The 26,718-nt window shown below is 39.4% G+C and overlaps 1 protein-coding gene across 5 annotated transcripts; it reads left to right on the top strand.

Moving 5' to 3' along the window:
* The first annotated feature begins 191 nt into the window (after positions 1–191).
* STN1 (STN1 subunit of CST complex) lies at positions 192–26,718 on the top strand. Of its 5 annotated transcripts, none has more exons than XM_081006215.1 (12): positions 192–314; positions 2,560–2,697; positions 5,176–5,319; positions 9,028–9,237; positions 10,836–10,931; positions 13,127–13,198; positions 15,556–15,726; positions 16,529–16,640; positions 17,369–17,531; positions 23,545–23,667; positions 24,614–24,686; positions 25,507–26,718. In XM_081006215.1, exons 4-12 carry the CDS (start codon positions 9,105–9,107, stop codon positions 25,662–25,664), a joined length of 1,101 nt encoding a protein of 366 aa, XP_080862341.1. In that variant the 5' UTR covers positions 192–314; positions 2,560–2,697; positions 5,176–5,319; positions 9,028–9,104; the 3' UTR covers positions 25,665–26,718. The 5 variants fall into 5 exon arrangements, with proteins under 5 accessions (XP_080862341.1, XP_080862342.1, XP_080862338.1 ...); XM_081006212.1 differs by lacking the exon at positions 192–314 and adding an exon at positions 321–1,610; XM_081006213.1 differs by lacking the exons at positions 192–314; positions 5,176–5,319 and adding an exon at positions 321–1,610.

The raw sequence follows: 26,718 nt of genomic DNA, 5'->3' as shown, positions 1-26,718 counted from the left end.
CGCTCCACTCGCTTCGACACTAAACTACGCATGCGCGGTTCTACTCCAGTTCCGCCAGATGCCTCTTTCCCGGACTCGCGCTGACTATGACTCCCCCCGCCTCTCTCTCATGTACGTAGCCGGGTTTCAAGGAAACGGGGGCGGAGGAAGGCGGAGAGGGAGGAGCTTAAAAGAGAAGGGCGGCCGCCTGAGGTAGACTTCCTTCCGGTTTCTCCTCCCACCGACACCCCTCCCCTGTCCCATGCGCGTGACGCTTAGGAAACACGCCCGTTAGCGGCGGAGAGCCAATACGAGCGCGCCGAGCTCTTTGGCGGGTAAGTGGCGCAGCGTCGACCGTTTTGAGGAGGGGGAGAGATGACAGCACTTTGGAATAAAAGGGGTGGTTAAAAGGGGCAACTTTCTTTTGTGCTGGTTTAGTGAGTTTTGGCGATTACTTTGTGCTCGTTTGTAGGGGAAAGGGAAAAGGGTAGGCTTCCTGTTCCCTCCATGTATGGCTGTGTATGTGGAGTGTTTGGACGGGGGAATTTAGGCACAGGATATTTACTGATCGTTATGTCCATATAGGATCAGGGGCAACGAATGTCTTGAGTGCCACTCGCTGGGGAGCAATAGCGAGAGAAGGCGCTTTCCCTCATGCCCTGAGAGCCCCACGAATGTCCCGTTGGTATTGTGGAAAACCAGGGGGTGGCCTAGATATGTGTTTGGTCTAGCAAATTGTTTATGGAATTTACTGCCACAAGATATGGTTGCGGTCCTTGGCTTTAAAATGAAAGTAGTTTTTTTAAAAGGATAAAAAATAAACAATGGGCAATGCGTCAGGAACAGTACACTTTTGAATACTAAATCCTGAGCCCAGATAACAGGGTAAGCTGTTGCAAGGCACGGAAGCTGTGGATATTCCATAGAAATGGGCTGCTGACCGACAAGATGGATTTAAGGTCTTATCAGGACTCTTATCCTCTCAAGCTGTCCATACTGTATCAGAATATAGTTTGACAGACTAAGCAAACTTTACTGCAATAAGTTAGTCTATCCTGAATAAAAATGTTTGCTTCTTGTTCATTTAATGGAGCTGAACTGTAATAATTTAATGCACAAGGCACCCATTACGACCTACACAGAAATTAATTCCACAGTTTCATATTAGAAGGCAATAGTGTAGCCTTTTTTCACAGTGTTCCAGGAGTTAGTATACTCTTTTCAAATAGTTTTACTTTCTCCCTTCTGGTGTTGTGTATGGTTCACACAGTCTGGCCTTGTGGGCTCCAAAATCCATTTTGGGGCCGCATCTGTATTATGCTAACCAAAATATCCCCAAATAGTGTGCAAGTTCTCCATAACCCTTCATCAGAGTAGGTGATAAAATCCTCAATGGTGGGAGGAGTGAGAGAGAAAAGGATTGGTGGGTCAAGCCATTCATGTTTGTAGCTAATAAGAGTACTGAGATGAAGTGTGGGAAGAGGTGACAGATTGCAAATGATTCTCTTAGTTGATATGGAGGTTTTAGGTTGCACCAAGGTCTCCTAGGAAGGAGAAACACCTAATGGCTGATTTTCCCCTCTCTGGAAATACAGCAGCCAGTTATTCCTCAGTTTTGTCTCCATGCTTAGGTAAAGCACACAAGTCAATAGTTGTTTTGAACCCCTTTGATATTTTCTTTGTGAATTAGTTGTATATAAATATTTTTATAAAATTGAGAGCCAGACTATAAAGAAACTAGGCAGTCCTTGTCAAAACAGGTAGAGATTAATTTTAGATGGTGTGCTAGTTAAGCAAAAGTCAGCAGAATATCAAAAAAATTAAAACAAATCGGCATAATATATACATTCAGATACAGTATTTCCCTTTCCTACTACCCTTCACCCACCCATTATCATCCACACAGTATGCAGAAGACAGGCACAACAGATAACATCAAACCTTGATGGGCAACCAAGAACCTATTTTCCAGCAGGAACAAGGTGGCTTCCACCTATATGGGGTTTTTACTTGTAGTAAATGCCACTTGGTCAATGAATACCACCCCCCCCCCCCCAGTTTAGCTAAAGTGTTTCCTTTAAATCTTGGTTGCCCAAATGAAAGGGCTCCCTAATCCTCCAGTGAAAGTGCCAGAGAACCACTTGCAATATAATGATTTATGAAGTTTGACCAATTATACCACTGCTGTTGTATTAAGGGCTTTGATTGGTTGGCTGAACCAGGTGAGGGTAGCTAATGGGTCTTAAACCCTGAGTAAGTTAGGAACTTGTCTATCACCTGCATGTGAAGACAAGTTCCTGTGGATTGAGCAGACAAGACCAATAGCGGGTCCAACAGTCAAGAAGGCGGTTTCACAGTTGCATACTTACACCTTGAAAATACAATTTTCTCTAACTTTAATATAGATATTACCAGTAATATAGGATCAAGTCATTGCTATGGTATTATGTTATAAAACAAGAGTCTGTAATAAACAACTATTTTCCTGTGTTCCTGATAGCAGTTCTCTAAATATTTTAAAAGCAGAATCTTTTCCATTACAGCATTGTATTGAAAAGAAATGTTTTATTGTGTTATCAGAATCATGTCTGAGCAGAGATTTTATCAGCTAAGCTGATTATCCTGTGTTCCAAAACACAAAATGCAACCCCTGAAATACCGCCCCTGGAATTTGGAATTCATAGATTCCCCTGTTAGAGTGGACCACCTTCAAATAAGGTTAGTTGTCCAGACTCTTTTACCTATTATTCCTATATTTTTAAGTTATTGATTACATACAAAAATAGGTTATAAAGTATATAAAGTTTCTAGATTATAAAGTATATAAAGGTTATAATGTATAAAGCATGTTAATATAAGGTTATATGAATAATAAAAGAATCATAAACATTATTTAATAATTCCCTAATATTTTCATTCTCTTGAAAATCCTATGGGTGAAAACTTTAGTGGCAAATCTGTTTGTTTGTTTTTAAAGATATTTATTAAAGTTTTACAAAAAGAAAAAAACAGTTACAGAGTAAAAAAGAGGAAAAAGGAAAAATACAAAGAGTACAAAAATACATAGAAAAAAATATATACAAACTACAGAAAGAATAAATAGAAAATAGTTAAAAACAAATCAATCTTTTCATATCTTAGATTTCATTTACTTATTTCCCCGACCTCATCACACCTCCCTTTTTTGTATTCCCGTTCACATGGTTAATCCAGCAAATCCTTACCCTCTTTGTTTTTATCTTAATTCTATATCTCAACATATTATAACTTTGTATTTTCATCCGTTATCAATCCATTTTTACATATTCTTATTAACCTTGTTGCTAAGGCCGCTTGATTTCAATCCGACATCGTTTTAACATTCATTAATTTTACAATGTTTCTGCAAATAGTCTTTAAATTTCTTCCAATCTTCTTCCACCGACTCTTCTCCCTGGTCTCGGATTCTGCCAGTCATTTCCGCCAGTTCCATATAGTCCATCACTTTCATCTGCCATTTTTCCAGGGTGGGTAAATCTTGTGTCTTCCAATACTTTGCTATGAGTATTCTTGCTGCTGTTGTAGCGTACATAAAGAAAGTTCTATCCTTCTTTGGCACCAATTGGCCGACCATGCCCAGGAGAAAGGCCTCTGGTTTCTTCAGAAAGGTATATTTAAATACCTTTTTCATTTCATTATAGATCATCTCCCAGAAAGCCTTAATCCTTGGGCACGTCCACCAAAGGTGAAAGAATGTACCTTCATTCTCTTTACATTTCCAACATTTATTATCAGACAAATGATAAATTTTTGCAAGCTTGACTGGTGTCATGTACCACCTGTATATCATTTTCATAATATTCTCTCTTAAGGCATTACATGCCGTGAATTTCATACCTGTGGTCCACAACTGTTCCCAGTCAGCAAACATTATGTCATGTCCAACATCTTGTGCCCATTTAATCATAGCAGATTTAACTGTTTCATCCTGCGTATTCCATTTCAACAGCAAGTTATACATTCTTGATAGTATCTTAGTTTTGGGATCTAACAGTTCTGTTTCCAATTTTGATTTTTCCACCTGGAAGCCAATTTTTTTATCCATATTGTAAGCCTCCCTTATTTGATAATAATGAAGCCAGTCTCGCACTTTATCTTTTAATTTCTCAAAACTCTGCAATTTCAATTTGTCACCTTCTTGTTCCAAAATCTCCCAATATTTTGGCCATTTGGCTTCCATATTGAGTTTTTTCTGTGCCTTCGCTTCCATCGGTGATAACCACCTTGGGGTTTTATTTTCAAATAAATCTTTGTATCTTATCCAGACATTAAACAATGCTTTCCTGACAATATGGTTTTTAAATGCTTTGTGTGCTTTAACCTTGTCATACCACAAATATGCATGCCACCCAAAAACATTGTTAAAACCTTCTAAATCCAAAATGTCTGTGTTCTCAAGAAGCGGCCATTCTTTCAGCCAGCAAAATGCTGCTGATTCATAATAGAGTTTAAGATCTGGCAGGGCAAATCCACCTCTTTCCTTTACATCAGTTAATATTTTAAATTTTATTCTGGGCTTCTTGCCCTGCCAGATAAATCTAGAAATATCTTTCTGCCACTTCTTGAAACAATCCATTTTGTCCAAAATTTGCAACGATTGGAACAAAAATAACATTCTTGGCAATACATTCATCTTTATAACAGCAATTTGACCAAGCAAGGAAAGCTTCAGGTTTGACCAAATTTCTAGATCCTTTTTCACTTCTGACCAACATTTCTCATAGTTGTCTTTAAATAAATTTAAGTTCTTTGTGGTCATGTTCACCCCCAGGTATTTAACTTTCTTGACCAATGTTAACCCTGTCTCCTTCTGAAACCTCTCTTTCTCAATCGGTGTTAAATTTTTCTCAAGAACCTTAGTTTTTAACTTATTCAACTTAAATCCTGCCACTTGACCAAATTCTTGAATCAGATCCAATACTCTTTTAGTACTAGATTCTGGCTCCTGTAGTGTCAATACTAGGTCATCTGCAAAAGCTTTCAATTTGTACTGTTTGGCTCCGACCTGTATACCTTTAATCAGATGGTCCCTTCTAATCATATTTAGCAAAACCCCCAGAACCGAAATAAAGAGCAATGGGGAAATTGGGCAGCCTTGTCGTGTCCCTTTCTCTATCTTAAATTCCTCTGTCACCACATTATTAACTATTAGTTTAGCCTTTTGTTTAGTGGCAAATCTGTTCCTTCAGTCAAGATAGTCATCCTTTCCCATGAAAAAGTCAGCCTACCACTATTTCTTCTGGCAACCAATCTCATCTTTGTCCTGGAATGCAAGCAGTTAACTTCTTTCTGTTCTTGGAGGTATCTATTTGGAGGCAGTAAAACACAAAACTGACTTTGTTGTTCTTGTCTGTCTCTGTTTTGAGAGACTTATGAGAAAATAAGGTTTGACGTAGATAAGGTTCATCATAGAGTTTTTCTCACATCCACTTGAGCCAGCAAGGTTATCACTATTTATTAACTGGGCTTGATGGGGGATGTGACAGTTCCCACATCCTTAAACCTTTGTATTTTCACAGACTAAAGAACTAGATGAAATATGTTTTCCACTTATCCTTCTGTTTCTGTTGTTTCCTATTCATTCCAATCTTTTTCATATCTTTCCCTTTACCTGCTAAGCTCTTCTATCTTTGGTGTTCACTATTATACTTCCCCCACAATGGTGATAAAAAGTTGGATTCAAATTGACTGCTGTTATACAAGTGCTCTACCTTTTGTTTAAGGCAGGGATTAGAAACTTGTCTTCTAGAGGTTGCTGAACTGCATTGGCTAAGATGACTGGATCTGATGGAGGATGGAATCCAGTAACAGCTGTGGCTACTCCCCTGCAATGTCACTTCTGGAGGGGGAAAACATGTTCATAGGGGTGAGGTGGCTCGGTTTTCTGATGACACCAAATTATTTAGGGTGATAAAACAAAAAAGGATATTGAAGAGTTCCCAAAAGATATCTCCAAACTGGGGAATGGGCATTAAAATTTGAAATGTGAAAGTGAAAGCAAGTAAAGTGATGCATGTTAGGACAAATATACACTGTTGGGTTCAAAAATAGCAGTAACTGATAGCTCAGTGAAAACATTGGCCCACTGTGTGGCAGCTATGAAAAGGACAATTTCCATGTGGGGAATTGATAGGAAAGGAATAAAAAAAACCCTGCTAATAGATTACTTTTATTAAAATATATGGTGAGATTGCTCTAGGAATACATTATACCATTCTGGTCACTGCACCTCAAAGAATATATTGTACAGCTATACACTATATATAAGGGCAATCAAAGTGATCAAAGGATACAGCAACTCCCTTATGAGGAAAGATAACATCATTGGGGACTTTTTATGTTAGAAAAAAGTGATATATGCACATGGTGTGGAGAAAGTAGGATAGGGAGAAGTCTTTATCCTGTTCTGTACCTGCATTATAGCAGAAGCTGAATGGTGGAAGAGTCAGGGCAGACAAAAGGAAGAATTCACCAGGGCATAAACTATGGAATTAGCTCTCGCAGTATGATGGAACCCAGTTTGGTTGGCTTGAAATGCAGATTCATGGAGGATAAAGCTAAAGCTATTGTTGGCTACAAGCCAAGATGACCGTGTTCTACCACCACTGTTGGAAGCAGTATGCCTTTGAATACCAGTTGATAGGAATCACAAGTGGAGAGTACTGTTGCATTTAGGCCCTGACTGGACACTGTGATAACAGGATACTGGACTAGATTAACCTTTGAGTCTGATCCACCTGGGTTCATATTTTTTTTGTCTTTTACTATCTGCTCTTTTGCTTATTCTCCCCATTTTTTTGTCCCAACTTGCTTCCTCGTTTCACTCTGATTCTTTTATTTTCCTTACACCTTTTATTCTATCTCTTTCCTAATATATACACACGGCTAATTCATCAACCATGCTCAGTAGGTGGAAAGACAGTTGGATCTATACGCCACATTCATATTCTTGTAGTTTTCTTTCAGCAAATTGGTTTCTTAACCTAGAGTTATGTATTTATGCATTGCACTCTGATTTTCTGACTATGCAGAACTGTTCTCTATTAATCTAGTCATAAGACTGTTAATCATACAAAGTTCTCAAAGCTTTAGTGGATTTAAGGCTACTTTATTATCCCTTTGTCCTCAATAATGCCTAATTGCTGCCACTAATACATGCGTAGTAGGATCTATGTAGGTCATTATTGAATTCCTCCCCTAGCTGAAAAAGTCAAGCTGCACAGACCTTATAAGTTGCAAGCTTTCTCACTCAGCAAGAGGAACAGCCCCCTGGTGAACAGCCCTTGTCAGATACTTCCAGTCCAGTTAAGAATTCAGAAAATAAAGATGGGAAATGTGTAGGAAGAACCGCTATTTCTTTTAATGCATCTAACTTTTTGGTATTAAACTGCAAAATCAAATATGTGCCACAATTTCTACCCTCTTCATCACTCCATACACTTTTCCTGCCTAACTCTTAGATAGCAAATCTGCTTTGTTGTTAAGGCTTTGTTGTTAAGGCTTTGTTGTTAATAAGGTCTCCTTATTGTCTGATGTTATAGCAGCCTAGCACAGCTACTATTCCTAGTTTGTGGTTAGTAGTAATTGAATGGTAGTACTTTTGACTGTTTTCATGACTGCAAGTACATGTTATGGTTGGCCTCTTATCACCAACATCACCATCACCATCATTCTTTTTGGAAGTAAACCTAAAGGCAAAACAATCCATTTGTTTTAGAAACTTGTGTGCTTTGTAGAGTCACAGCTAATGCTTCTTTGATCAAAATGCATAGTTCAATGTAGATAGAACCATAATCAGACATTAGCAACTGCATTTTCTTTGCTTTCATTCACACATGACAGTGAATTTACAGATGACATGAAATATGGAAATAGTGTTTCAAGGTTGCTAAATATTTTCTTTAAAAATAAATGTCACATTGTGGTGGCCAATGGCTTTAAACAACAATGGCTTTAAAAAATCATTCACATTGATTTGCATTGCAAAATGATCCTCATTTTTACATTGTGTTTCAAATTAATTATTGGGAAAATTTATTTTGGTTTTAAGTGCAAGAAGCCTCATACAGTTCAAGGCAGGTAGAAATAACATTTTTAAAAACCATAATGTAGCCAACCGAGTCATACTCCAAGTAGACCAATTGAAATTAAAGAACTTGACTAAATTCCATTGATAAAAATGGAACTACTCTTGAGTATGCCTCAGTTGTATGCAACCCATTCATTCAACAACAGTGTTTCTACCGTTCATATCCTGTGTAAATTCATTGCTGAGATTTGACAGGTAATATACAGTATACCACTGTCATCTCAAGTATTCACTCAAAATTTCAAACTAAGTAAGATCTAAAGACTGTGAAGATGGAATGGGGGAAATGATACTCCCAGATCTGCATTTCATATATGTTTCTTTTGATAGCTTCAAATATAAACAAGTAGCCAATCTTTTGTTTGAAAAGAAAACAAGCACAAGCCATGCCTGCTTTTCCAGCGGGTCACAGCAGGATTGCACAACGCATTGAGTGCATGCCAGGGATGAAACTAATTAAGGGAAAACACTGGAGAGAATGAAACTAGTCATTGTGTAATAACTGACGTTGTATTTCTGATTGTTACTAATAGTGTAATTTTGTCAGCAAAGAAGATGGCAACTATAAATTGATGAAAAGTTTTGGACAGTGGGGTACAAAGCATTTTGTGACCGGCCTGTAGTCCTTGCCTAAATTCCGCCTCTTGTGATAAGCTTAATTGAGGTAACATTGCAGGTTGCTTGACCCTCATTGCTGATCTCGGACTACATCTCTGTTTTCCTGTATCCAGAAGGAATGAACTCAAGCATTTGTTGCTTTCCTTTTAGCAGAGGCTAGGTGCTACATTAAATGCATGGAGCAGTTAGCACTCTTTCTAATCCTGTCATACCATCAACAATTAAAATCTTAAAACTAGGCATTATAATAACAACTAATCAAGCTAGCATAATGTTTATGTTACACACATTTCCCCCCACAGACTTGCAAACATTCGGTCAGAAGCTCTGCCTGTCTTGGGTTGATACATGGTCTTGGAGCCACGTCATTCACTTCTGAATGTTCACCGCAGCCACAGAATCAGAAGAAGAGGTCCCTTCATTGTTATGGGGACTGGATCCTATCTTTTCAGCTTTTGCAAGACTGTACATTAAAGACGTACAAGAAATGAAAGAATCAAAACAGGTTCCAGGTGAGTTATGAGATTGCTATGATATGTATAACATCACTGGTTTTAATGAAAAGCCTAGCATTACTGTGCTATGGACTGACAATCTGGCTCCAGATAAAAACTTTTCTCTCCCTTCTGTGCCTGAAAGAAGCTCTGAGGATAGATAAAACAGCAAAAGAAAATGAGATAATCTGTATATTCCAAGTTCCTCAAGTTGCTTGAGTTTCCTGGCCTTGATCTGCCACCTTACCTTGCCCAGCAGGAAAGGGAATAGAATGGTGGATGCAGTGTGTATCACCATCAAGAGGAGTGTCCCTTCTCTTATGGATATGCTTGAATCTGCCTCCACCCCATCCCATGTAGCGTGAAGCCATTGGATTGGGGAAAGAAGAGGGGAGAAATTCAGCCCCTGGAATTATCAGTATGTCATTGGGAGGGAGTGACCCATCAGGCTTCTCTCTCAAAGTGGCTATACTAGTACTAGCTGCAGACAGGAGGGAGAGGTCGTGATAAAGGCGCTGAGGGAGTGTCAGAAGGATCCCAACAGCCTGGATGAGCTTGCAGCTGGTGACTCGGAGCTGCGCCTCAGTCTATATCCCTAGTAACATAACCATACTCCCACTGTACTTCAACCAGTGCTCTTTTTCCACTACTTGTCAGCTCATCTCTCACATGATTATTACCAGGGCAGCTTGACCAGACAAACTGCCCTGGCTGGAAACAGCTATAATTTTTTACCATTATTTTTGCTTAGTCTGATCCAATTTAAGACTCATCAACTATTCCTTTATGCAAGAATGTAAGATTTTCATGAATAATAAAAAGCAACTAAAAGATCAGTCCCAAGCTACCTTGAAAGAGATAAATAGGCAATATTTGTTAAACAGAACTGGAAATCAAGACAGAGCATATTGCTTCCAAAAATGCTTAAGGGAAAAGGTGTGGTGAATTGTGATATGCAGAAACCAAAGAATTTAACAAAAGGCTGTTTAGAAAATGTCTTTTCTTTTAAAAGATGTGGAATTAAAAGCCATGGCTGAACATTCCTCAGCATGTTCCTTACAGACCTTACCTACCCTCATTTATTAAAACTGACATTTCTTGTTTGCTTGGCAAACTCCAGTTTCCCTTAGTAAACTCTTCATCTGTTTCACCCTTTGGTAGTTAAAATCTCCATGCTGGTTCCTGAGACTCCTACAGCACCATTTCTCAGCCTACTGGTTGCAAAGTCTGAGAAAGTGGGGCATGGCCTTTTTAAATAAACTGAAAATAATTACTGGTACTGCCTTTAATCATTAACTGGCATGATGAATACCTCTTACAACTTGTTGCTTTGTTGACATATTATAATGTTGTATTGACACTTTTGGCCAAATGTCAGAATGCCACTCCCAACCTAGTGGGGGGCAAATTTGTCACACACCCCTTTCCTAAGAAGCCTTGAGTGGTTTTTCCTGAAAGAGGCGTTAGGGAAGGTGCATGGGGCTTTCTAGCCCTATAGCAAACAGGTGGGCATTAGAATTTATAAGCCAGGCATCACCTCAGTCTATTCTTCTTTACTTCGCTGAAATAAGACTGTATGTACCTTATGTATCAATAATGATCTCCTCCTTTCATAGGTATATTCTTTTACAACAGGCATCCAGTAAGGCAGGTGGATATTCTTGGAACTGTGGTTCTGATCAAAGAACGACATGCCTGTTATACTTATGGAGGTAAGAAATTCTTATTCCTGCTAGCTCTTAAATTTCTCCATTCTCATTAGCCTTTACCGCCTTCTTAAATTAGGTTTGCTTTTATATATGGTGTAGCAACAACAACAACCAGCTGGAGGTTTCTGATCAGTCTGCAAGGGAAAACCCCATGCAACCCACTCTGGAAGAGACCAAGGTATATAGGGTTGAGGGAAGGTCTGATTGCTTCAGTAAATGGCAAAACAGGGGAGCCAGATGAGAGTTGGCAGAAAGTATCCCTGGCCACTGCTGCATCCTGTAAGACACTTTAGGAATGGCCCAAGCTGTGAAACTGTTCCTTCAGGGGGAATGTTCACTTTCATTGACAACTTCCACAGCCTTGACTGGGCCAGATGGTGGTAATGAGAGAGAGCGATGGGGTTCCAAGAGCGTACTAACAATGACATAGCCTTTTGAATGTCCCAGCGCAGAGAGTGAGATGCTAGGTGCATAATTTTCTGTTCCTGGGAAGAAATGCTTGTGTGGTTCTTAGCATGGTTACCTTGTACAGTTCTTTGGTACAAAGACAGAGGCTATGCTTTCCTCAGCCACCCCTCCCTTCACTGCCAACTCTTTCCAAGTTCACACCAGTGAACTTAGGAGAAGGACTACCCTCCTTGCGTCCATGGTTGTCTTTCTCCTCATGTTCAAACTGTTCCCAGTTTCATTCTTGGGCATCTTGCCAAGCTGCCCCTCCCTGACCTTCTCTCAGCTGCACTCAGGCTGACTCGCCCAAAATAAATCGTAACTTCCATTTGCATTTTCCAGTTCAAAAGCAAGGCTCTGCCAGCTGGGGATCTAATTGGCTAGTATTGCATCAGCTGGATCACGTGCTTGAGTTTAGAGAGGCATGATGCACTCCTTTTTGAGAAGCAAAGCTGCATAAAGGAAGAAATGTGGATTGTTGTCTTGTTTATGCACTGAAAAACGGGAATTTGTTTACACTTACATACTTAAAAGGGGCTGCTTGTTTTAAACTCTCTTAAACTCTCTTAAGTAAGGCCAGTGGTCCCTCAGACTGAGTATCCTCTTGCTGAAAGGACTTAAAGGGAAAATGACAAGAATGTAGATCAATAATGCTAGAAGTCTCCCAAATGTGGCAGAGGGGCTTGGATAGAAATTACGAATGACCAGCTCCTTGTGAATATCTGGTACCAAAAGTTGACAACTCACTGTGAGGGTATCTAAGGCCTTTTCTGCCTTCATTCATCCTCCCTTTGTGATCTCAGTTCAAGCTGCAGCTAATACAAGAAGTTGTTCTGTCCCTGGTCAACAGTGTATGTATCAAATAGGAAGCAGTATTGCCCTTATATTAATTTCAGGAGACAAATGTTAGATGTTTCAGGAAAGGTCATTTACATAGCATATGCATTTGTGCAGATGATGGTATAGAAAGGGTTGGGAGTGAGGAAGGCACTGTTAAAAATAAAAACCTGCATCTTTATATATCATTAAGATAGATTGCCAATAGCGTTAATCCAGCATAGAGAAGGTAGCCTGTCCAGCCTCTACAACAGTAGTCCATGGAACAGTCATTTTCCTCTTGAGAGCCAGTGTGGTGTAGTGGTTAAGAGCGGTAGTCTCGTAATCTGGGTAACCGGGTTCGCGTCTCCGCTCCTCCACATGCAGCTGCTGGGTGACCTTGGGCCAGTCATACTTCTTTGAAGTCTCTCAGCCCCACTTACCTCACAGAGTGTTTGTTGTGGGGGAGGAAGGGAAAGGAGATTGTTAGCCGCTTTGAGACTCCTTAAAGGGAGTGAAAGGCGGGATATCAAATCCAAACTCTTCTTCTTCTTCTTCTTCTTCTTCTCTTTCCTTCACACCCCCATAACCCAGCTTAGTCGCAGAAAGTGTGTCTGTCTGTCTTTGACCCTCATCTCCATCTTTTCACTATCCAGACTATTCCCTCAACACCACTAGGAAAAAAATTGCTGTAGGGGAGAATTTCAGAAAATGAGTTATTCTGTGTTTTTGACTTTTGACTAGTTTGTCAGTCACATTTAGTCTGTTGATTTGCTGCAGCAGGAAATGGGCACAGGTAAAATGGATGGGAGAGCTTTGAGAAAGATTTTGCTTTTCTGGTACAAACAAAAAGGCTGTTGCTAAGCAAAAATGTTTGTGGTGTGTGTTCTATAAACTCCCACCAAACTGATTAAAATTGCTATCCTACTATCTAGTGGATGACGGCACAGGAGTTATAAGCTGCACCTGCTGGAAAAACCCTTTGGCACAGCAGAAATCTTTGTCAGGTAACTTTCCACTTCGTATCTGCTTTCCTTTTAGCTTTTTCAGAATATGTATTAATATATATTTTATACTTTATTAGTGAGGGTTATTTTCAGGTGTTTGCACCATTTCCCTGTTCATTTTTATATTGTTTTACTGTGACTTGATAAAAGAGCAGTGCTGAGGTCCATTCATTCATAACAGATGGGTCTGTTGTTTCAGTTCAGGACACTTGGCTTGAAGAGCCTTCTTACTGTAGTTCCCAATGCAACTTTTCCATTTTGTTTAAAGTGATGTTTTCCAATTAGAGCTAAATGATCTGAGATCTGTTAGCTTGTTGAATTCAAGATAGCCTCTTAACATTTTGCATATATTTTGATTTGCAGAGATACTATTCTTTTCTCTTACACATCTTATATCCTATTCTGAACAGTTGATTTTAAAAATGTGAATGTCTCATGTTTCCCATGTTTCAGTGCAGATGACTTTTTCTTCTTACCCACAGATACCTGCCACATAACATAGCCAAACTTCTGTTCCTTCCTCTTTGCTTCCCACCTCCCTATTTCAGTGGGTTGAAGAGTAAACAGGCCACACACACAAAAAACAATTTTTTTTAAAAAAATGTACTAGCATATAATCACCTAGAGACTTCATCTTGGGAATCTGCTGTTTTTAGCTCAGTTGCTGGCCTTTGCTTGTTTTATTCTTGGTTCACTCCCTACTGTCAATTATACAGTCATTACTACTGCATAATTAAAAATATGCAGTAGTATATTGCTTTCAAGGTGCAGAGAATAATGTTAAATAAATGTTCCAGGCCTTTCGTGGTCTATTGATGCTCTAAAAGTAGCTGGAGAAAAGCTTTATTAATAATACAGTTGAGGTCAGATTGTCAATACTAAATCCAAATGATAGCTAAGAACCCTGAAACTTGAAGCTCTGCTCAATTCTTGATGCACCTTAAAGACAGACAAGCTCATTATGGCATAATTAAATAATTTTTAAGGTGCCACAAGACTCTTAGTTGTGTTTGATGTCACAGTTTAACATGGCTATCTGTCTGGAAAAAGCTACTCAGTTATGCCAGGAAAAACTTATAATATTTAATGAAGAAGTCACCTTCTTTTCTGTATTGGCTTAGCTCTAAAATATAAGAAGAATTCAAGTCCTGAAAAGGAACACAGAATATTTAGTAGCCTGCTTTTTTCTGAGAATGTGTTCACAGCAGACAACTTTTCCAGATTGCTGCAATTAAAGTTTATGCTGCCCTGGATCAAAAACTTATTGGTGAGCCAATAAACTTGAAGTTCTGTCAAAGTGCATTTGTATCTTGGCAGGCTCAAAGAGGCAGCTTTTGTTTTACTTCTAATGATATTAAGTTTCCTTTTTATTAAGAGTGAGGTTTGCTGGTGAGGTTTGCTTTTTATTTTGAACTTGGGTTTACTTTTTTGTTCAATTTTGAACTTCAGAAGATTAGCACTGTTTGTCTGTTGTAGGCTAAGCCACAGTCTGGTGGCACTTTAAGAATTATTAGGTGTTTTGTAGCATGAGCAAAGTTATATTCATCAGGTGCATTAAATGTTTGAGGACAGTATTGGATATTACATATACATGGTTTCTCTGTGAGGAAGGAGGTGCATTATAACAGCTGGTAAAATTAAAAGGAACATTTCCTGCATTCATCAGTCAGCTGTAGGGGACAAGATAGATTTGAAAATACTGCCAGCTATATTAAACACTTATTATTCATATTGCATACCGGTATATGCATTTGGTAGAAATACTCCAGTTTTGGAACACACCATCACAACAAACTTAACACACGTTTGTTCTTTTAAAAGAGGTTAACATTTCAGGAAGCAAGTCTGACAGAAATACTGCTTTCTAATTTTATTTAAATAATGAATATATATATATTAATCATTTCTCATTCTGTTGAGTCACAGCCTTAGTCAAGAGGAGCTTTCCCCAGCCTGGTGCCTTCCAGGTATTGTTGGACTACAACTCCCATCAACCCCAGTCAGCATGGCCAGAATTAAGGAATCATTGAAGCTGTAGCCCCAACAACATTTAGAGGGCACCAGGTTTGGGAAGGCTGGTCAAGCAGAATTTCAGTGTCTCCTTTTATTTTTTCCCATCTCTCCAACGCTGTGTTTTCTCCCATTAATTGTGCTGTTTAATGTTATATCTACACAACTAATTTTTTGGAAGATGGCAGTTTCTAAGGGGAGAAGACAGTGTGTGTTGGCAGCTGTAATATTGCCTATGAAGTGGTCTTTTAACATACATAGTATATTGGATGACATCAATCATGATATTTGGGAAAATCTACTTTGCTTTTCCATTCCAAATGTAGTGAATGTTTCTTTCCCCACAGATTTTAGACCTCATCCTAGTACCTCAAGTGGCCTGGATCTAGCTGAACAAATAAGAAAGCTCGAAGTAGCAGTTTGCCAAAAAACAAGACTGGAAATTGGTGATACTATCAGAGTCCGTGGTTGCATTCAGATCTTCAGACAGCAGCGAGAAATCAAGGCCTCCATGTACTGTGAGTAGTTACTCATTCAGCAGTATGCATTTTTATCCTGACCTTTAAAACTCCCATAATTGTAACCTGTGCGACTTACAGTTTATTTAAGCTGCGCCCAGGCTTTTTTCCTGTCGCATCAAGGCCACTTTGTGTCTCTGATTCATACGCCTTGTTGAGAGCTGCTGTGTATGACTCTGTGCAGCATATGGATGTTGTGTTTTGTAAAGCTGGGCTTCTCAGTTTGCTAAAAGCCATCCTCCAAACCTAGTTCCAGACACTCAAATGCAGAAGTAGTGTGGCCTCTCCCTGTCCTTCTGTAGAATGACAAACCTGCTAAATTCCAAATAGGATATACAGTAGATCTGATACTCAGGAGTTGTGAATAATCTGAGATTTACGCAGCCTGGAAACTGAGATCCATCTCCAAGGGTCTTCTGGCAGTTTCCCTCACTGTGAGAAGTGCAGTTACAGGGAACCAGGCAGACGGCCTTCTCAGTAGTTGCCCCTGCCTTGTGGAACACCCTCCCGTCAGATGTCAGAGAGATAAATAATCATATGGCTTTTCATAGACATCTGAAGGCAAGCGATGTTTAATGTTTTGTTGTGTTCCTTTATATTTTGTTGGAAGCCACCCAGAGTGACTGGGGCAATCCAGGCAGATGGGATGGATACAAGAAATAAATTATTATTATTAACATCAGATAAAACAACCATTATCTTGGAAGGTGAGCTATAAATAACTAATAAATAAATGAAATGCAACTAGCGGCTCAAGTTTGAATCTGTTTGCCTTTTTTGTGCCTTCCTTATTTCTTTTCAGATAAAGTTGATGACCCTATGTGTGAAGTTCTGATTTCAAGGATGCTGGAACTCCCCCATCTATACAGAGATATTTATGATCAGCCATTCCAGTTGCAAGAAGAGGCACAAAGGTCAGTGAGAGCTCTAGATAGGAGATGCTGGTGATTCAGGAGTGTAGGTCTTGCATCAAGAGTAGGATATAAAACAGAGTTACTGGTTTTCTATGAAAACTGAATTTGTATGGTGGGGCAAGTTCAAAGGCAGGAACAAAAAGAAGACGGAAGGATGATACGTCTAGAATAGGTAGAGCCATAGAATGAGAGAGCCAGATTCATGTATGGAAGAATCCCCCACTTATGTGGGGGTTCCGTTCTAAGCTGCCATGTGCATCACTGGGATGCACACAAGTGGGGCTTGCACCATTCTGTCCCTGACCACTTTCAGCACTGTTGTCAGTGTGTGCGTTAGCAGGAGTGCCCATGCTAATTGCATGCAAGTGGAGAGATGGCTGTAGTAACCCTAGTGTCACACCACAGCACAGGATAGATGCCACACTGTAAGATCTAGTGCAAACGCCACTCGAAACACTTGCACAGTGATCATGCATACATGTCATCCAGATCGTAAAGCTTTTTGTGGATCATAGAAGCCAGTTACATTTTTTATTTCTGTGAAATTTCTCCTAAACCAGCTCATAAGTCTGGGCTATTGTAGGCTTGATCTCGTAGTGACAGTGTGTTCAGCACTGCTGAAGATTTAGTTGGGTGCCATTTAAACTAGTTAAGTATCTAGTTGTAGGAGGCCTTTTAATTTGGTTAATATTTTCGCTCTCCATTTTAAATTTATTTTCTGCTGATAGCCAAGGTGCAGCGTACATGTTGGGCTCCATCACTGAACTGAGCAAAAAAATAAGAGACTTCCTATTGAAGAACAAGATCCAGAGTTTCTATCAGCAGGAGCTGGAAACTGTGGAGGCTTTAGTATCCCTGGTCAAGGAGGATGGACCAAGAACTGCTGAGCAGGTGAGGAAAGGTGGCTTTGTAGGGAGCTGACTGCATTTGCGGGGTAGCTTAGGTCAATCAAGAATGTTTAATGATAATATTGAACTAAACACTGGACTGTGTAATAGCTGCTACTTTGAGAAAACAAAACCTGCAGTTAATGGCATGGTAGCCTAACAGTATGTTAGTTTGTGTACTGTTTTTGATGGTAATAAAAGTAAGACAGATCAAAACGAAAAAGCTATAAAGCAAACTAAAGTTTGAGACTTGCCACTGCTATTAACTTACTACTTTCATAACTGTGTAGGTAGCTATAATGGAGCTTGGGAGGTCTCTTGAAGATAATGGATCAGTTGAGTGACAGGACTGGATGGTTCTGAACTTAATCAAGGGTAAGATAAATGAGGCCCAACATATTAAAAAGGTTGGCCCTTCTGTAGAAAATTATAAAGAGCATGCTGACATCTGCTATGTATTACACTTTCTACTTGTTAGACATTTCAGCCTGTTCAGAGCAAACTGGGTCTGGGTCTGGGGTTTTTTTTTAGGAGATTCCAAGTCCCAAACTCTAATTGGAATCAGAGTTATACATAAAGCAAGTGCTTGTTTGAGATTTGGACTGCTTTTCAATAGCAAAACATTTCTGTCTGTCTCTGTGCTTCTGGTTAAATAGGAATTTGTTTATAAAAGATTCTTAGCATGCAGAGAATAGGGTAATGAGCCAGATGCCCACCTGGTGCAAATTTGCATAACTTCAGTGCTTATAAAGTTATGTATAGCTACATTAGCTGAGAATCTGGGCTGAATATATATAATTTAAAAATCCTTTCTTTAGCATTACAATTAAAACTGAATGTCAGTATGGAAATCTGTCTTTAACTTCAGCCTTTGCCTTACTTTTTTCCGCTTGCAGTACAATGGAAATTGAGGCGATTTCCCCCCCTAGCTTCCCTTTTGTGTCTAGCTATATGTTTAGTTAAGGATGTGCTTTAAATTCCCAGTTCTATAGGAGGATATTTTAATCCTTCCAAAACTGTACAGTAACAACAAACCTGCCTCCCATTCATAGTGGGTTCTGTGGCCTCCTTCCTGGTGGTTGCTTCCTGGCAACCACTTGTTTTCATAAACGTAACGCTTGTCATTGAATTTTAATAAAGCAATAGGCCTGGATTTGAACAAGAACCCTGCTGGTCTGTGGCAAAGGAATATAATACAAAAAGTACCAAACAGCAGAGAAAGAATTGGCTTCTCAAGCCAGCTGCCATAATAAGCAATTCTGGTAAAAGCTGAAGGCTATTCTAAGTTATTCTGCTCAGTAGGCTCTGGGTTGCTATGGTCACACAGGGCAATTCCATTGCTTCAGCTGCATCCAGTCCCCTTTGACTTGCCCCAACACAGTATATGAAGTAATCATAACAGTATAATCTCTTGATAATGTATTGGACTAGTCCTGGGCTGAAATCACAGTTCAGGTCAACCCTTACTGTGGGATTTTAGTAAGTCACATTTCTCAGCTTCAGCTGCCCATTGGTAAAATTGTGAATAATATCCTCCCTCTTTCTCTGAGCACCCCCCATATATTTACATTTTTAAAAACCTTGTTTCTGTTTTTCCTTACCCCCTCCCCACCACACCATGCCGAGCTACATTTACTCTGGTAGAAAGTTGATCCAATCAGATCTTAAATTAGCCCTTTACATAGAATTTAAAAGCAATAAGCATGGGGAACTCATTCATCATTTAGAAGGATACTCCATACCAGTTGCCTCATTTGAAAAAAATAATTATGTTGGTCTTGCACCTGATATAATGATTCCTGTGGCCATCTTCCTCTTGGCTGATTATTTGATTTGAGAGTCTTTCTTTAGCGCAGAGGCAAGAAACCTGTAGCTCATCAAACATTGCTGGCCTGCAGCTTTCATTATTCTTTAATATTAGACATATTGACTGGGACTGATGGGAGTTGTAATCCATTCTCTGGAGAGTCACCCATACCTCAGGGTAGTATAGTTGCTTACACCTTTTAGCATCTTTCTGACAAGTTTCTTTATTGATGTTTCTATTGCAAAATTACTGATTTTTTTTTTACAGCACTAGATAGTGTTACATTTTTATATCTATATGATTCTTCTATATGACCCATGTCAATCTAATTATGCATCCATTGCAGCTGTCATATTGAATGTGTAATTGGTCACGAACACCTAGCTGTGTGTGTGGTGTGATGAGCAGAGCTGCTCCATCTATGTCTCCACCCTCCAAATCCATACCAATTTGTGAACATTTACCTTCATTTTATGTTTGTCTTCAACATAGTGGTTGTGTGCTTCTTAGCTACAGAACAGAACTTCAGTGTATTCATAAATATTTATCTGCACCCCCTGGGATGCTGCAGGCTTGGATGCTTGGAAAAATAGCTCCAGCTTGAAGACGTTTTCAGTTCTGTCATTTCCTGAAGTGTGTGTCTTTTTTAGTTCTGTCATTTCCTGAATAGAAGTGCATAACCACTTTCTTATCATATTCTATGTGCAATTTCCTGAGATGAGCAGCAGTGGCATTCTGCAGAGTTCTGTTATGTATTTCCATTCGACTGGGTATCAAATTGCTAGCTGCAGCATATCTTCTGACTTTATCATCTGTAATTTTGACCTTTTCAAATCTGTAATTTTGACCTTTCACTTTATGTATTCCCTATTATGTTTGTCATTTCAAAGACCGCATGGACACACACTTAGCATGAAGTCTTTTCATGCTTTTGCCCGTTGTCCTGTGCTCAGATATTTTTACAGTAATTACATTTTTTATTACTATTTTTCTTTTGTCAATGGGACCCTGAATTTCCCCAAGCCTTAAGTTGGGGACCCTCTCAAACAAAATACATTTTAACCTGTGTTCCAGTATATATGCACTTACCTTGAATTTGTAAAATTTAACTACAGAGTACTGTACATTCTTCTGAGTAAACAAGCATAGAATCACACTATTAGATTGCCAGATTAACATATTTCCCCCTCTATGTTTGTCAAGAGGCATAAAGTGGTACAACACATTGCTAGTGAATAGAATAAGGCTACAGAGGAAGGACCAAATGAAAACTTTAAATTCTGATAATCATCAGGTCAGGTAATAGTCTACATAGTTTCTTCTTTGAATTTCTGGAATTGGTCTGTTTCTGTCCTCTAAAAACTTTAAGTTCAGTTCATGTAGAGGCAGAACTTCTGTCTTTGCCTTAATCTCTTGCATCCTCTGAACTGCATTTGTTGCTGATAGTCTACCTCTTTCAGCCTCTTTGTTACTCCTTAGATAAGCTTCATGTACCTGAAATAGACTAAGCTGGACTCCTGTTGAGTTTCAAATCCAGCAGACTGGAGTCACACTAATACAGCAGAATTATCCCTATTTTTTGCATGTCTACTTTCTTTATATAGTATCAGCTGGGAGACAGCATGCACTCTTGCATGCTAGGACTAACTCACATTAAAGCAGATTTATGGGGGGGGGGACAGGAAGAAATGCTTCACAACTCCTGGCACTTTCCAGTATGTCCCAGCAGTACCCAGCTTCAAAGCTAAGCACACTTAACCAACTAATGATTTGCTGCAAAATTTCTCAGATTTTCAACACATATATCAAAATGATTTGACCAAAATATTTTGTAAGTAATGTGTTGCACTTGTATAACCTATTGTGTTGACCCACTGCATAGGCAAGGAGGGTATTTGTTTTGTGTTTTGTTAACATGGCATTCTCTCTGGTTAATACACATTTGGATTTCTGTAACTATTTTTAATTAGCCACCTTTTAAGAAATGAATTAAAAATTCAGAGGTCAAAGTAGGTTTTGGTTTGGAAAGGAAAAACCATTGAATAAGCCTGAGTCATTTTATTCTCAAGAAAAGATGAATGAAGTGAAGGTTTGGCTTAACTGTAATCTTAAATGCAATCTTCAAATGTTTAGAAAAGCAATTATTCTATACTGCCACAGATGAGGAAGTGAGATTTAAATCACAGGAAAGCAGACTTTAGAATAGAATAGAGAAACTTCCTTGCTAAGCAAGCAGATGGGCATTGTATTGAGTTGCATTGGAGAAGCTGCAGAATCCTGTTCATAGAAAGAATTAGAAGTGCTTGTCAACAAACAGGGGAATAAACTGGTATTTCTCTTACAGGCTGATTGCTCAGGAGTTTCCAGGCTCATCAACATTAATTTTGAAGATTAGCAATGCACACCTGAGCTTTCAACTCTGCATTCTGGCACTTAGTTGCACCAGAGGGGAATTGATGTAGTGTCATAAAGCAAATTGCAATGAAGAGAAATTGGTCTCCAAAGATCCTGGACCATTCTAGGGAAGGGAAAGAGCAGTGGTAAAGGTAGTAGAGCTTTGGAGAATCTGAGGAGGAGTGACTGGGGACTGTTGGTAATAAAGTTTATGTAACACATGCATCAGGTTTTCCCTCATGATGGAACCCATTGGCACTTAATGTGTGCATTACATTTATTGGCCTTATGAACACATTTATGGTTAAGAATTTCAATGATCCCTGATCAAAAGCCACAGCCCACAAACGATGTGAAGAGCAAAAGATAGGATCTGTGAACAATCTGTGCTGAAAAGAATTTAGAGCAGCAGCAGATGCTTCTGTACAAGGTAGGAAATGGCAAAGGTTCACAAGCCATCCCTGTGCCTCTAAAGCAAAATGCAGTATTAGAGGAAACAAGTTGGACTCCTGCACCTAGGGAGGGGGAGGAGGTATGTTGCAAAATTTGGTCTTCCCAGCAAGTAACCTCATCATGCACTATAGTTTGGTCCAAAATATCTTCCTGGGTTTTATGCAGAGTACAATAGAGGTGCACTTAAAGATGCAAAAAAAAGAAACAAAAAACACCTCTATGGCCATAGATAGGCTTCCTTTGTTTTACATTTTCTTTTGTATATGACCTGTCTGAATTTCCTACACCCATCCTTGCTGCAGGTTTACTTCCTGATGCTTTTCCTCTGATCAGATTTCTTTGTAGATCACTGCATATAACAAAGAAAGCACTCCACCATTGTCTTCTGTGGCCATACTAAATAGATTTAAACCTAGATCTACCTGGATCAAATCCAACACTGATCAAGTGTGTTGGATTTAATCTAGGGAGATCTAGGTTTAAACCCATTCAGCCATAAAGCTTACAGGGTGACACTGAGCTGCTTTTCTGTTTTGCATATCTTATACTACATCACAGGGTGATCGCAAAGAGGGACGGCAGGGATATAGACTATTCTGAGATCTTTAGTTAATTGTAAGTAAACCTAAAGGAGGGCAGACCCCCTATTGCACATGGTATGTACATAAGATATATTTGGAGTCCAGAGGCACCCCCTCCCCATATCTGAAGCAGGATACTCCAAACTCAACGTATTGGTAGACTTAACAAAATAGGAAAACTTAATCTATAGTCATCTAAATCATAGTGCTTTGGGCTGAGGTACAAGCAAGCACAGAGTGCCAGTGCTGCCTGTAAGGCAAGGAGTAAGGTTAATAAAACATAGGGGTTTTTTAGTAGCTCATTGCTTGTACTTTTCAAGCTGACATCCATTTCTTCTGCTTTTTCTGTCAGTTTTAAGAAGTTTGCCATTAGCAATTCTCTTTCAGGAGCTATCCAAGCTGAGCCTCCTGTCAGCTCACGCAGAGTGTGTTCTTAATTAGGCCTTATCTTCAGACAGGATTGATGCTCTAGACCAAAGCAAGTAATTATCAGACTCTGCTCCTTCCACTTGCAGATCCTTTAGTTCATTTCCCTTTTCTTATTAAAAATGGATCGGTGTGTCATGAGGTAATTACTTTGGCAGCAGCTCCTTTCAGTAGCAGAAAGTAAGGTTTGTTTCAGCCATTTTAATCTCAACAGTTTTCTGCTGCTGTTTGAAGGAAAGGACTTCTCTTTTATTCCTTGTGCAGACCCAAATAACCTAAAAGTGCATTTGACTTCCATGCTTCTTCTTTCCCCCTTATCCAAATATGCCTCTCTTTTTTGTCTTTTCCCTCTTCAGACAGATTCCAAAGATGGTCCCTGCTCCAAACTGATTAGAGACTCCTTCACGGAAGCAATAAAAGTGTTGCAAAAAAAGGGAGTTCTTTTCCAGAAATCAAAAAATCCCCAGGATATGTATTTTGTAAGTATCTCTTTATATGAATGGTGGTCTGTAGGCAAAGCTTGTGCTGTCACATTTACATAAGCTTAATACATGAAGCATGCCACTAGCATGCTAACTCTACATACAAATGGGGCACTGCCCCACCAAACTCAGTGTCCCCTCAGCCAGACCCACCTGTCAGCCTTCTTACTTTGACATCCAGTCTGAGGATGCTGCTGGCTGTCACCTTTCTGACTTTTTTAGTCTCAGAGTTGTCTTTATAGAACTCAGCACGGAAAAGGATGAGGACAAATCTATAATTGATTGGATCTGCCTGTCATTGGCTCTAGATCTGCTCACTGTTGACCTTCCTGTATACTACCTTACCAGTTCCAATGGGCATCAGCCACCACTTCAAATGGGCCAGTGATAGGTGTTTTATGATGGTCAGATGCAGGCGGAATGCTTCTTTACATAAGAATATAAGAAGAGCCCTGCTGGATCAGGCCAAAGGTCCATCTAGTCCAGCATCCTGTTCTCATAGTGGCCAACCAGATGCTTATGGGAAGCACACAATCAGGACCTGAGTGCAGCAGTGCTTTTCCCATGTGTTTTCTGGAAGCTGAGATTAAATCCAGACACAGGGTGGAATTCAATGTTGTGCTCTTCCAATCATTCCACATACACAAACCTTCTAGCTGAACAGAACAATACCCCCTCCCACTGTGTGCTGTTCTGTGGGTTTTCCTGACACCCCCCCCAAGCCAGTTTCAGGGGGAGCCCTCTTGTATAAGTGGAAGTTCTTGCACAGGGCTTCCACTGACAGGGTTTGTTAGGTGACTCCCACTCACAGACTATCCAATAGCCCTGAAATGTTTCTTTCTGTTATGAAAATGCAGTGGTCTCTAATTGTAGGCCAGGCTCTCATCTTTGATACATAAATGTACATTGCTTTGATTTTAAGAATCACTCCTGCATCCTCTAGGTGACTGAGCAAGATAAAGAATTGCACAAAGTGACCCTTGAAGTCCTCAGAGCTGATTGTAAGAGGCCAAAATGTAAGTATGAACAGTTAGATAACCACAAACACAGGCCTGTACAAGTAAGGAATAATTGTATTTGAGTAAGAGAACTTAATTTAATAACAACAGATTATTATTATTATTACTACTGCAGTTTGGGCACTTTGGGGCCCAAAGGCTAACAGCATACCAGTACAATACAATCAATCAATCAAACAAACAAACAAACAAACAGGAGAAAATCACAACATAGGACAAGGAGAAAGCCTTCCCACACTAGAGAATTCAAGTGTGCTCTCACAAACCCCTGTATTCCCTTATGGGAAGAAACCTGAACAAAGAAGTACTAAAGGAGATTAATCCAGCTTGAATAATTAAGGGTCTCTCTTCACCACCACCATCCCATTCTAACTATTCTGAAATGTACCCAGTTAGATATGTATTTGCAAAATAACTGCCACAGGAAAGTGGAACTGACTACTGTTGGTTCCAGCACAGAACAGATAACTTGTAATGTTCTAATCCCCCTTCCTGGTTTCTGTAATGAAATAAGATTCATGCTTTTGGTTCATGCCAGTTCTCATTCAGCATAGTGAACCTTTTGGAAACAATCTGCCAGTTTTGTGGAAATACCTTCAGGTATCGCACCTGCAGAAAGAAATATGGCATTGGCGATGGTGGTGGTGTGTTTCTGAGCCAGCACATGGGCGAGTTATCTCAAAGCTTTTATCCAAAGTCTGCCACCTGCCCATGGGGGCAGCTTCACTCTTGCTACTGAAATCCAGTCTCCCATCTATATGAATAATGGAACAATTGCCCACCCATTTACCATTTCACTTCTGCTTTACATCTGTAGATGCTGAAAAGGGCTGCCATCTCAATTACATCCTCAATTGTATTCAGCAGCGCTACACCCCTTTTGTTTCCAAAGATGTGATCCATTGCCTACTGGACTGGATGGAGACCAACAGTGACGTGGTCACTACCATGGAAGGATACTATACTGTCTTTTAAGACAAGATGCAGTGGACTTCTATTGCCAAACTGTATACAGTGGACATGAGTCGTAAGAATACTTCAATGCCAAAAACTTGGCTGGAATTCCTAGAAGATGCTGTATCATAAAACTCCTATTCATTTAGTTTCTCTCCATGTTTCAGAAGTGCTCAGTCTGCATCTGGTATTCCAGGTACTAAACACAGGGACCTCTTTAAACAGTTATGTTGTGAATGCCCTCTTGTGGCTAGAGGGAAGACAAAACAAACTTTGCATTCATACCTTATAGTCTAATAAACAGGAGCTGCCTAAAAAGGTGAGCAGTCTGAATTCAAGGAAATACTTGAGAAACAGGTATCAGAATAAATTAACCATACCCTTATCTCCAATAATACACCCCCTTCCACACTCCTAGTCTGATATACATAATTTCTGGTACATTGATTTAGGTCATCTCTTGAGATACAACAAGTGCTGTGGATTCTGAATCCTTGTCTTAATCAGATTTGTTACTACTCCCAATTTACTTTTAACCTGGATTCCATGATTATCTCAATAATTACTAAAGGCTATTCAATGCTTTAATTTAGGGTGGTATCTGCAGGATGCCCTCCTGCAGAACACAGCAGTTGGTTGCATAAGTCGTGGACGAGGTGATCTTTTAACAATCTGACAGTGCACTGGCATTAAAAATCAAAGCAGTTTTTCCTTCCGTAATATTGAAATGTGCACATGCATCCATGTCTCTTGCAAACTGAGGCAGGTATTAAATAATACTCATTAGTAGATGGAGTGACAATCTTGTTTCCTCAAGACTGAAGGAGGGAGAATTCCAGAGGGCACTTCTACTTCGATTTGAGCACTATTTCTGGAACTGTCACAGAGATGAATTATACCTGACTGCAGTGAGTTACAGAAATTATATATATGTATATTATATCTTGGTTATGCATGTTATAACTTTGTTTTATATTATTCTAAATCGCCATAAAACTACTCAACGGTAAAGTATTCCTTGGTCCCAGTAAGACTACATTCATTTTTAAAATAAAGATACTTTGTTGAAAACAGA

Source organism: Podarcis pityusensis (genome assembly GCF_964106645.2).
Source record: "Podarcis pityusensis genome assembly, chromosome: 5".
NCBI lineage: Eukaryota > Metazoa > Chordata > Lepidosauria > Squamata > Lacertidae > Podarcis > Podarcis pityusensis.
The sequence above is the reverse complement of the archived record's forward strand: the minus strand, read 5'-3'. Positions and strand labels throughout refer to the sequence as shown.